At 35.1% G+C, this 12960-nt stretch overlaps 1 protein-coding gene and 1 pseudogene across 1 annotated transcript in view; one reads left to right on the top strand and one right to left on the bottom strand.

Moving 5' to 3' along the window:
* Positions 1 to 304: 304 nt before the first annotated feature.
* The window catches only part of HIKESHI (heat shock protein nuclear import factor hikeshi), a 42530-nt gene continuing 29874 nt past the window's right edge, over positions 305 to 12960 (bottom strand). The window contains exons 3-5 of the mRNA XM_053562007.1: positions 8143 to 8294; positions 1447 to 1565; positions 305 to 527 (exon numbers count right to left, since the gene is read on the bottom strand). Of these exons, the coding sequence (XP_053417982.1) occupies positions 473 to 527; positions 1447 to 1565; positions 8143 to 8294 (326 nt within the window). The 3' untranslated portion in view covers positions 305 to 472. The remainder of the gene's footprint in view (positions 528 to 1446; positions 1566 to 8142; positions 8295 to 12960) is intronic.
* LOC128565512 (nuclear cap-binding protein subunit 2-like) lies at positions 4654 to 5185 on the top strand (annotated as a pseudogene).

Here is a 12960-nt window from a genome sequence, read left to right as displayed (position 1 = left end):
AATTTTGTGAAAACTTATAATCTTACTACTCTTTGGAAATAATTTTTCTATATCTAAGAATGTATATTTGATGTTTTTCCAAAGTTTCCCAAATTTCAGAATAGCAGATTTAAAGTTAATTACTCTAGCAAACAGCTGTAAAAATAACTGAAACATTACATAAGCAATGGCATTGGCATACTACTGTCGTGAACAGGCTATGTCTACGTAAAAACAGAATGATAGCCAAAATAAAATGTTGGCCTGTGAATAGTATTGTAAGCTTAAGTGGGGGGCTGGGGGGAGGTCAATAATGACAAACATATTCATTTTTCGATGTTTTTAATTTTTTATAAGATGTTAATTAATCCTCACAGTCACGAAGCAATTTTTAAACATAGGTTTCATGATCCTTTTGACTTTATGCTTTAAGTGGAGTCATTCATCTTCAAAACATGGCCAATTTCAGAATCCATTAAAAATTTTACTTGAATTATGTTTTCCAAAAGAGAGGGTTCTGTGCTAGTCGTCTTTGAAAGTTTTCATACCTAGAAAAGAAAATCCATATTATTTATAGGAAAACTAAAATAGGACCTTCATAACTTGCCAAATGACTTATCAAAAACAATTTTACATGCCATTATCTAAAAGGCTAAGATAAACTAAAGAGATAATTATTCTTCTAAAAAGACAGCAAAAACAGCAATCTATATTTGAAAGCAGTTTTGATTAGCTTTTATCAGAACACAAGTCATAAATTCTAATAATTATCTTCTGCAAATTTGAGAGCTAGAAGGAACTTAAGGAAAATATCAAATCATATTCCCTTACCATAGATGAGCAGATGAGAGTAATTTGCTAAAGGTCACATAGCTACATTGTGACAAAGCTCAGACCTAGTACATTTCAGTGCTCTCCATGCTACACCACCCAATCACTTCTCAACAAACTCCTCCTAAGCATTCCCCCACCACTGGGATACTCAAAGTCAAAAGAAATTCCTACAAAACAGAAACATGGAAAGTTGGGCGAAAAAATTCATTAGTCATTCATATTCAGGGTGTAATAGGCCCTGATACCCCAAATGTACATCTTAATTATAGATTAAGACTTTCTAAATTTAAGTAAAAAAAGTTTCGATTGATATTTCAAGTCTCATATATGGTACTTACAAGTCAAAATATACAAAAATTTACAATCCTTAATAGGGTGGTTCCTAAAACATAAGCAATTGTATTTTCCTGTCTTTCTAATTCCTAATGGTACTATATAAACAGAATATTTAGAGTAAGAACAATTCTAATCCGAACTCTATAATACGCACTGTAATGGAATGTAAATGATAATGTATGCTGATATCCACAATAAAAGTATATGTTTAAATGTTATAAAAGGAATACATTCACAAGTAAAATAGATACACAGTTGCTGAAAGTCTTAATATTAGACACAGAGAATACCTCATACCATTTTAGAACCACATTTGCTGGAATGAACATTTCAGAGGGACTTGGTGTCATCTGGGCCTGAGACACAGCAAATGATGAAGCAAAATTGTAGAAGTTGTCCAACATCTTTTGTGTAAACTAAAAAGTAAATAATAGATAAATGAATTATATTAAATATTCCATTTAGGCTCTGATGTTTTTAATTAAAAATTTTCCTGTATTAACTTGGTTTTAAGGACTACGAAGTTCTAAGACAATCAATCTAATGCTGTAAGTAAAGCATTAAAATATTATTTTAATGTTCAGTGTACGATATGCCCTGATATCCTAAATGTACATGTTTATTACACATCAAGGCTTTCTAAACTTAAGAAAAAAAGTTTAGTCATAATATTTGTTGACTTATAAAACGATGTTGTAGAATATGTTATTTACTTTAGGGAGAAAAAAGGAAAAGTTTTTTCCCTCAAAATATTTCCCTCCCTCCCACATCTGCCATCCACTAAGTTTTCCCACTCAAATGTCGATCTCCTCAAATCAACCTATTTTTCTCATACAAAATAGTAACCATCTCTAAGAAGTACTTTTTTTTTTCCAGAAAGAGTTTAAACTTATAAAGGAACAACTGTTTATTTCCCATCTTTAAAAATAAAAGAAAGGTAGTGTTATTCTATTTCCTAATCTGTCTCTTCCCATTGACCTTAAAATGGATACATTCACTAAAATCTTCCATGTCTCCCTGGTAGAAGCTAAAAGTAAACTGATTCATATTTCCTGAGAACCAGATGAGTTTTAAGTACTAAATCTAAATGTATATGTACTTCTACAGATAATACTACTTCATACTCACTCAGAAATCTCTTTCTCAAATATATAAAATCAGCCATGAAGGCTCCTGCTGACTCTTCCCTACATAAGAGAAAGCATTTTTTTTAAAGCAAAATCATCTTAATTAGGTTTTTTAATTTGTTTAATAATAATATGAGGGTAATATAATCCAAGAGACTATTTTAGGGTACTTGAATTAATATCAGAGTTAAGACACTAACTAAAAGATCAATATCAGGAAAAAAATCAACAACAGCCCTGCACACCAGCAATAAAAAAATTTTAAATGTAACTTTAAAAAGATTTAATTCAGAATATAAACAAAGTCTTTCTAATACACGGGAAAAAATGCTAGACAAGCTGGTAATACCATTTTTACATATCAAAGAAAGACTTCTCAAATATTAAAAAAAAAAAAAAAAAAAAACTCCTTGGCCTGGTGCAGTGGCTCACACCTATAATCCTAGTCCTCTGGGAGGCTGAGGCAGGAGGATCACTTGAGCAGAAGAGTTCAAGATCAGCAGAGCAAAAGGGAGACCTCCATCACTACTAAAAATAGAAAAATTAGGCTGGCATTATGGCAGGCCCTATAGTCCTAGCTTCTAGGGAGGCTGAGGCAGGAGGATGGCTTGAACCCATGAGTTTGAGGTTGCTGTGAGCTACTGATGCTACAGCCCTCTAGCCTGGGCAATGTCTCCCACCAACAAAAAAAAAAAAAAAAAAAAAAAAGAAAGAAAGAAAGAAAGAAAAGAAATAACAAACACAGCCCAAAATGTACCAAAATAATATTCTAATTTTCACTCACCAGTTTGGCAAAATTTTAAGGTTTTGATAAATGTTAGTGAAAATATATATACATCAACATAGAAATGAGAAACTGTTGATGAACAGTAAATTGTACAGAATGATATCATTTATTACTTTTAAAACAAACAAAAGAATAAATCAAGAAGGAAAAATAGAAAAACTAAAAAATAAGGGATTCAATACAAAAGAGAATTTGTATAGTAATGATGAAAGAAAATAATACCTCGAGACTACAGCTATGCAACAGATCCAGTGAATAGTCAGATCACAGTAGAATAAAAAGAAAGGAGAGTTGGGTGGCGCATGTGGCTCAAAAGAGTAGGGCGCCGGCCCCATATGCTGGAGGTGGCGGGTTCAAACCGAGCCCTGGCCAGAAACGGCAAAAAAAAAAAAAAGAAAAAAGGAGAGTTCCAAGAGGGTATTTCCAAGATAAATTTGAAAGAGATTATGTTAAAATATATTGAATGAGAATTTATACTGGAAGAGTTTGGGCATAAAACAGAAATGGAAACTTAGAAATATATAAAAAGGAAAAAAATGAGGAAAATGAAACCAGGAAAAATGAAGTTATTTAAAAAATGACTGTACTACATGTGGCTCAGTTTTGAAAAATATTTATCTAGCCATAATAATGAAACTTTGAGTACTAATTGACTAATTTTTTGAGTACAAAAATTTACATTGGGAAAGTAAGGAGAACAGAAGCAGGAGAGCAAGAGCTACAATCGTCATGTTTCGCAATGGTGGGACAATGGAAAACATTTGTAACAGAAAAAAATGTATCTAACAGACTTAAGCATGCTTTCTCTGATATGTGGAAATAACAAATGCTAGGAAAAACAGGTTAAAAAAGGAGAGGGCTGAAAGTAATAGCTTCCGGGGAGTAGAACAGGAGTAGAATAGTAACAGTTATAAGAGAGGAGAGCTGTTCTTGTATATGAAACTATTTGAGTTATTTAAACCAAGGATATGTGCTACTTTAATAAAAATTTAAAGAGTAACTGAGAACAATTAAATTAGAAACATGTTTAAACATATACAAAAATAGTACTATGCATATTATAATACATAAAGTCAGAAGAGTAGCTCCATGGAAAGTAAAAGGAAAGGAGAAAAGCAAACAGCAGTGAGCTGCAGAATATTCTTTCTTTGCTTAAAAAAAAAAAAAAAAAAATAGTAAGGCTAGGCACAGTGGCTCACACCGGTAATCCTAGCACTCTGGGAGGCCGAGGCAGGTGAACTGCCTGAGCCCACAGGTTCGAGACCAGCCTGAGCCAGAGTGAGACCTCATATCTAAATATAGCCAGGCGCTGTAGCAGGCACCTGTATTTCCAGCTACTTAGGAGGCTAAGGTAAGAAAATCACTTGAGCCCGAGTTTGAGGTTGCTGTGAGCTATGACACCATGGCACTTTAACAAGGGCAACAAGGTGAGACTCAGTCTCAAAAATAAATAAATAAAATAAAACTAGGTTAAATCTAGGTGGAAGAAACTCAGTTCTTAGTATAAACAGAGCTCTACAAAGACCGGCCTCACTCTATTTTGTCTACCCATTTGTATTTATTTGTGCTTAGAAAATGCCTGGCACAATAATGTCGGGTGGCCTCCTGAAGGCGCTGCGCAGCGACTCCTACCAGGAGCTAAGCCAGTACCGGGAGCAGCACTTCTGGGGTGACAATGAAGAACAAGAAAAATTACTGAAGAAAAGCTGTACGTTGTATGTTGGAAATCTTTCCTTTTACACAACTGAAGAACAAATCTATGAAATCTTCAGCAAAAGCGGTAACATAAAATCATCATGGGTCTGGATAAAATGAAAAACAAACAGTATGTGGATTCTGTTTTGTGGAATACTATTCACGAGCAGATGCAGAAAATGCCAGGAGGTACATAAATGGAACTCGTCTGGATGATGGGATCATTCGCACAGATTGGGACGCCGGCTTTAAGGAGGGCAAGCAAGTACGGACGTGGGCGATCTGGGGGCCAGGTACGAGATGAGTATCGGCAAGACTATGATGCTGGAAGAGGCGGCTATGGAAAACTGGCACAAAACCAGTGAGTGGTGAGAGCTCTGAAAAACTCCTTTGGTTTGCTGAATTTGTTGAAGAACATTACCCAAGGTCTTCAAACCAGCTTAGTTTACGAAGCTTTGATCAGTATCTACTGAGCTGGAAGCAAGGACAGAATTCAAAAGAATGCCTTTAATTCTAGTATTAGAATCCTGGCCATGTGTCAGGTTACCAGAATGATTTTCTGTGACCAGGTCGAAAACTGTGTTCCTTGGCAACAGATTTGATCTATAATGTTGATTAAAACACTATACTTCTTTAAGGAAGACTGGAGAAATTTAGAAATTTGTTTTACCATGTTTGAGTCTTAAATAGGTTCATGATCTATATTGGGGCCTGGAATTATTGTTTAAGTTTGCATGAGATCAAGTTTAATAAATGGAATTTTGCTATGTTGTATAGCTTTGCTCTAAATTAGGAATAGGTATTTCACACTGAATTTGTTTTCTGTGAATTCTGATCTCTAAAGGAAAACTTAGTTGTCACGGAATCTTCCTAAATAGTTGGTGCAAAAGCTAGCCTTAGACAGTCCCAGAGACACCAAGCTTCCATGCTTTACATATCAGGAAAGTAGGTGCAGGGCTTAAAGAGTATTTACTAAATGCATTTTTTCAAAAAATGTAAATATTATGCCTAAAGCTAAAAATAAATAAGTTTGTAATGTGGAGAACCTCAAATATTCTTAAGGTGGGGGGAGGAGACATTATCAATAGGAAATGGGATGAAATACCAGAGTCACAAGTTACAACATTGCCTTGGCATGATGACAGTTGCTATCAGAGCCATCTGATTTATTCTTTTCACTTTCAGTGATCTTGGGAATGTAGTGGGTTTTAAAAAAGAGCTTGAAGACTGAGAGAATGCTTAACAAAACAGTCAGAAGCTCCCTGCAGGAGATGTCTATTCTAGCCAATTCTTAACTGAAGTCTGTTTTCTTTCCAAATTGTGCTGAGGTTCAAGCCTTGATAGTGAGCTGATAATCTCTATAGAAAGGGGAGTCTAGAGGATTTATTTTGCATTCACAAGGCAAGAGGTGATTTCTCTCTAATGTTGTGAGCTTATTGCTCATTTAAAAGTGTTAAGTCCAGTATAATTTTCCCTGATGTGGAAAAAAAATTTTTTTTTTTTTTTTTTCATTTAGCAACAAAGTCTGAAGCACCTCAGTGTAAACACGTTTTGTGTTTGTAGGTTTTCTCACTGAATTCAAACTGGTCATCTGAATTGTTTTAAAGTGCTTAGAAAGAAATTATTTGTAAACATTTAATTTAATGACATATTGTTCACTTTTTAAACTTCTTTTTACACTGTAGTTTCAATGAATGTATTTTATATTCTTTTGTTGTAAATATAACTCAGATTTCTACAGACCTGAAAACCACAAACAATGATTCTTCTTTGAATTGTGTCTTCTGTAACAGGTGTCAATAAAGTTGGACCAACTTAAAAAAAAAAAAAAAAAAAAAAAGAAAATGCCTGGCACAGAGAAGATAAACAACAACTATTTATGGAATGTAAAAACTATTCTTTGTACTGTCTATGTGTTTAAAAGTTTCATAATAAAATGGGGGGTTTTTTGTTTTATTTATTTATGTATTTATTTATTTATTGTGACTCAAACTGTCACCCTGGGTAGTGCTTTGGCGTCATAGCTCACAGTAACCTCTGACTGTTGGGCTCCAACTCTTAGGCTCAAGTGATTTTCTTGCCTCAGTTTTTCTTTTTAGTAGAGATGGGGTCTCGGTTTTTGCTCAGGCTAGTCTCAAACTCATGAGCGTAAGCAATTCACCCGCCCCGGCCTCCAGAGTGCTAGGATTACAGGCATGAGCCACCGTGTCTGGCCTTACTAGTATTTTTTAAAACAAAGAAAGAATATGCTGCACCTTACTGCTGCCTGCTAAGATTACAGGCATGAGCCACCGCACCCAGCCATAAAATGTTTAATAAAGAATACAAGTGCTTTATTAAAAAGCTCAAATAATTTCTTAGTTACAGTAATAAGTCTTACCCTTCTCCAGGGATAACTTAACACTTCACCTGTGTATTTTCCAGAAACTTCTAATGTCTACATAGGATACTATAAGTTATTATTTGTTGTTTTCAGCATAGCGGTTTATTTTTTAAATTTACAAAAAAAAAAAAAAAAAACTTTATAGAGATCCAGACACTGTCATTAATTTAGTCCATTCTCAAGGGATTATATGACAAATCTATCTTTAAATTCATGACCACAACCTTCTAAAATGTGCCAGCAAACGTATAAGTTTTCCTTAGTCCATTCACCTTCCTCCTCTCCTAGAGAACTTAATTGTCCCTTCAAATTTTCCAACACCTCCTTTCCACTCAATTTTAGCTGATGATCTTTCTATTTCACTGAGCAAAGAGCAGGAATCAGGAAAGAACCTGCACAAGTTCCCATCACTACATCTACCAACCTCCTACGATGTTCCAATCATAAAATATTTAATCAAACACTCATGAACACATTTCTAATAACTAGAATACTCATTACAAGTTTCAAAACTTGCATTTTTAAGCATAGAAATAGTTTTTTCCTCTCAAAATTAGAGTAAGTGAAATAAGCCAAGGATAGAAAGACAAGTACCACATGATCTCACTTACATGTAGAATCTTAAAAAGGTGAACTCATAGAAGCGGAGTAGAATGGTATAGCTGGCAGGGGCTGGAGAGTAGAGGGGAGGGAAATGAGATGCTGTTCAAAGGTACAGTTTCAGTGTGACGGGAGGAACAGGCTCTGAAGATCTGTTGTGTAGTATGGAAACGATAGCAAACAATAATGTATACTTTAAATCTGCAAAGAAATTAGTGCTCTCATCACAAAAAAATGAGTATGTGAGGTGATAGATGTTAACTAGCTTAATTTCATCATTTCACAACATAAACATATCAAAATATCAAATTGTACTCCATAAATATATACGATTTTGTCAATTACACCTTAATAAAGTGGGGCCCAGGCGGGGGAAAAGAATGACATGTGTATTGCATTACCTGAGTGAATGAATCAACTGAAGACACAGCAGCATTGCCTACAGGAGTCTGCTGAGCCAGACTGTCTAATAATTCCACTGAAATTCCAATCTGAGCAACAGATGGAGTTCGGACGATATTCATGGCTCCAAAAGGATGTTGGCTTCCTTCTCCTGAAAGAAATTAAGATGTGGCACATATTTCAAATTTAACTTCTAATTGCAAAAATTCCTTTGTAAATAGATGAACCTCTGGTTTTTATACACTGAAATGTTTTCTTATGTGTAAGTTTCTTTCTTTTCAGACAAAAAGGCTACCTAGATTTTAGAATATTAACAAATAAGAGAACTAAATGCTTCTAATCAGAAAAATAGCTGCTACTTTTCTAAAACTTAAAACTACTAAACCTAGAAAGTCACAGAATGAGAGAAAAAATAAGAATTACATAAAAGACATCCAATGATAACTCAAAAAAGATACTTTAAAAAGATTTTTTAGAACTAGTTTTAGTATCTCTGACTATTGCATTAAAGAAAGAACTTTAAATTTTCATTACCAATAAACAATATGACATGTTTTACTAAATGCCAGAGATCATCCCTCTCAATACTTGATTGTTATCAAACAGGCTAAAGAAATTTGCAACTTAATCAACTTTTCTTTTATATAAAACTGAATTACTAAAGATACATTGAAAAAAATACCTCTAAGTGCCAGCTAACTTACACTTGGAGAATCTAAACCAATTTGATTAATTCACATGACATAATCAGAAAGATTAGTCCAACGAATGAAAAAAATCATACAATGAATCAATTTTTGGATTTGTTTTTATATGACTATAAAATATTTAATCAAACACTCATGAACACATTTCTAATAACTAGAATACTCATTACAAGTTTCAAAACTTCTATTTTTAAGCATAGAAATAAAAACTTATAAATGTGCTTTTCTGTATTTTAAAAATACACAATACTCCTCTCTCACTAAATGAGTTTCAAGTTTTTTTTTCAATATTTTAAAATTATTTTATCCAGGCATGGTGGCTCGCACCTGTAATCCCAGCACTTTGGGAGGCTGAAATCAAAGGATCACTTGAACCCATCCAATACCAGCTTAGGCAATACAGCAAGATCCTATCTCTACCAAAAAGAAAAAAAAATTAGCTGGGTTTGATGTTGTATGCCTGTAGTCCTATTTGAAAGACTGAGGATCTATTTGAAAGACTGAGGATCATTTAAACCCAGGAGATTGAGGATACAGTGAGCTATGATCATGCCACTGAACTTCAGCCTGGGTGACAGAGTAAGATCCCACCTCTAAAAAAATAAAATATAAAATTTCAAAACAAATTTCAAAATTAAAAAACAAAATGGCTGTGCCTAGCACTTTGGAAAGCTGAACCAAGATCATTTGAGATCCAAAGTTCAAGACCAGCTTGAACAAAAGTGACACCTTACCTTTACAAAAACTAGAAAAATCAGTCAGGCATGGTGGTGCACTCCTCTAGTCCCAGACACTTGGGAGGTTGAGGGAGGAGGATCACTTGAGCCCAGGAGTGGAAACCTATCTCAAAAAATAAAATAAAGTGAATTTCTTAAGATAACATATAGCTGGATCATGTTTTCAATACATTCTGCCAATCTCTGCCTTTTTAATTTCTTTATCATTTCTTTTACTGTATATTTTTTGTTATTTTTCTTTGTGGTTGCACTGGGGATTATAATTAATACTTTAATTTTTAAAAAAACCTAGCTTGGATCAGTACCTAATTTCAATAGTGTACGAAAACTTTGTTCCTCTATAATTTCCTCCACCCTTATGTTATTGTTGTCATAAATTATATATACATATATATATAGATTTTTTTTTTTTTGAGACAAGAGTCTCATTTTTTTCGCCCTCGGTAAAGCACTGTGGCATCATAGCTCACAGCAACCTCAAACTCTTGGGCTCAAGCAATTCTCTTGTCTCAGCCTTCCAAGTATCTGGGACTATAGGCATCCGCCACAATGCCCAGATATTTTTTAAAGATGGGGTCTCGCTCTTGCTCAGGCTGGTCTCAAACCTGTGAGCTCAGGCAATCCACCCGCCTTGGCCTCCCGGAGTGCTAGAATCACAGGCGTGAGCCATCACGCTTGGCCTATAATACAGTGCTCTCCCATCAACGTAGATTATAATTTTTGTTTCATACAGTTATCTTTTAAATCAGAAAAGAAAAAAGAGGAATTACAACCCAAATGTACACTAAACAATGACTTTCATATTCACCAATGTAGTTACAATACCAGTGTTATTTCTTCATGTAATTTTTAACTACTACCTTATGTCTTGTAATTGTGCCTAAAGGAACCCCGTTAGCATTTCTTACAGGGCCACTCTGCCAGCCTTCGGAAAAACTTCAGTTTTTCTTCATCTGAAAAAGTCTTCATTTCCCCTTCATTTCTCAAAGATAGTTTTGCTGGACACTGAATTCTACAGTTTTTTTTCTCTTTTAGAACTCTGAATATATCACTCCACTCAGCTATTAATCTTATCAAGGATCTTTATAAGTGATGAGTTATTTCTCTTGATGTTTTTAAGATTGTCTTTGACAGTTTATGATGTATCTTGATGTGGAATTTACCCACTGAGTTCAATTGAGTTCACTGAGCTTCTAAAATGTGGGCTATTGTTTTTCATCAAATTTGAGAAGTTTCCATACATTTTTTCTTCAGATATTATCTTGTATCTTAGTCTGTTCAGACTGCTATAACAAAATACCATAAACTGGGCAGTTTATAAATAGAAATTTATTTCTCACAGTTTTGGAGGCTGGGAAGTCCAAGATCAAAGCACCAGCAGCTTTGGTGTCTGGTGAGGGCCTGTTTTCTGGTTCATAGAGTCTTCTTGCTGTGTCCGCACATGGTAGAAGGGCAAAGAATCTTTCATTACTCCTACATACACATAAGGGCACTAATCCCATCCATGAGGGCTCCAACTCCTAGTCACCGCCCCTCTCCCAATACTTTGGAGCAGTGGTTCTCAACCTTCCTGATGCCACAACCCTTTAGTACAGTTCCTATGGGTCGTGACCCATAGGTTGAGAACAGCTGCTTTGGGAGTTAAGATTTCAACATATGGGGCATGGTGGCTCATGCCTATAATTTTAGCACTCTGGTAGGTGGAGGTGGTTGAACTGCCTGAGCTCACAGGTTCAAGACCAGCCTGAGCAACAGCAAGACCCTGTCTCTAAAAATAGCCAGGTGTTATGGCAGGACCTGTAGTCCCAGCTACTCAGAAGGCTGAGACAAGAGAATTAATTGCTTGAGCCCAAGAGTTTGAGGTTGGTTGCTGTGAGCTAAGATACCGCGGCACTCTACCAAAGATGACAAAGTGAGACTCTGTCTCAAAAAAAAAAAAGATTTCAAAATCTATTGGGGAAGAAGGGACACAAACATCAAGCCCATAGCAAATCTTTCCAGCTCATCTCTCTCTCTGTTCCTTCTATTATTCCCACTACACTGTCTACAGGCAGTTCCCAAGTTACACACATCAATTTATATACAACTCACACTTGCTTACAGAGGCTATTACAGTAAGTCTCCCAGTTACAAACATCCAACTAATCTATGAATCACACAAACAGATGCTATTACAAGTAACAGGTAAATGTATCTATTCCTACTTATATACAAATTCAACTTAAAAACAAACCTAAAGAACCTATCTCGTTTGTAACCTGGGGACTGCCTGTACCCTGGTGTCTCACAGGTCTGCAATGCTCTGCTCTTCAAACTGGATAATGCAATTAATTTATCTTCAAGTTCACTAATTGTTCTGTTCACTCAAATCTGCTACTGAAAACTTCCAGTGAATCTTTCATTTCAGTTATTACACTTTTCAGTTCTAGAATTTCTGTTCAGTTCCTTTTTTTCTAATTTCCATATTGATAGTCTCTAATAACATATTTCTCATTCTCTTTAGCTCTCTGAGCATAATCAAGACAGTTTGCTTAAAGTCTTCATGTTTCGTGGGGACAGTTTCTGCTAATTTCTTCTGTATAAGGGCCTTACTTTCCTGTTTCTTTTTTCTTAAAAACAGACAATGATTCAGTTTTATGTAACACAATCTGTCACAGAGCTGCTAAAGGAAAAAAATGTTTTTGAGACTAAGCAACACAACCTTTGACAATGTTTATGTTGTGGCACAATTTTCACAGTATTCCCAAAGGATAAATGTTTGAGACCAAGCATCTCTGTCTTACTAACTTTCCTGTTTCTTTATGTAATTTTGTAGAAAAAAAGACATTTTGAATACTACATTGTGGCAACTATAAGAAATTTGATATTACCCTATGAAAGGACAGCCTTGCTAGCAAAATAAGAAAAAATGAGTGTGCACTCCCTCACTCTCTCCCTTTCTTGAAAGAGCAAAGAGCTGTTTTCACAACATCTGAAAAAAGCCAGTAACAAAAGAAAAAGTGGACGAAGCAGTTCACAGGCACCCTCTTTACAACTCCTAAGGAGAAAGCCCTAGCCAGTTTTCTTTGCCAACACTTTCTCCCTCTTTCACTTCCATGTTTTCCCTTTTTCTATCTAGAAAAAAATAATGTTTTCCTTCTATCTATCCTAACCTTTGTCTAGAGAAATCTTTCTCAAAACACACACTCACTAGTTCACACCCTAACACGCTATTCTCAGAGTTTGTTGCTACTCTTTCTTGTAGTTGTTTCCATATTTAATAACTTTCCTGAACTATTCTACAAAGTCTCTTTCTTTGTGTGGCCACTGAAGTCTGTTTCATTCCATTAGAAAAAAGGTTCCTTAAACATCTGCAACCACTCTCCCCATCTTT

Source organism: Nycticebus coucang, chromosome 14 (genome assembly GCF_027406575.1).
Source record: "Nycticebus coucang isolate mNycCou1 chromosome 14, mNycCou1.pri, whole genome shotgun sequence".
Classification (NCBI taxonomy): Eukaryota; Metazoa; Chordata; class Mammalia; order Primates; family Lorisidae; genus Nycticebus; species Nycticebus coucang.
The sequence above is the reverse complement of the archived record's forward strand: the minus strand, read 5'-3'. Positions and strand labels throughout refer to the sequence as shown.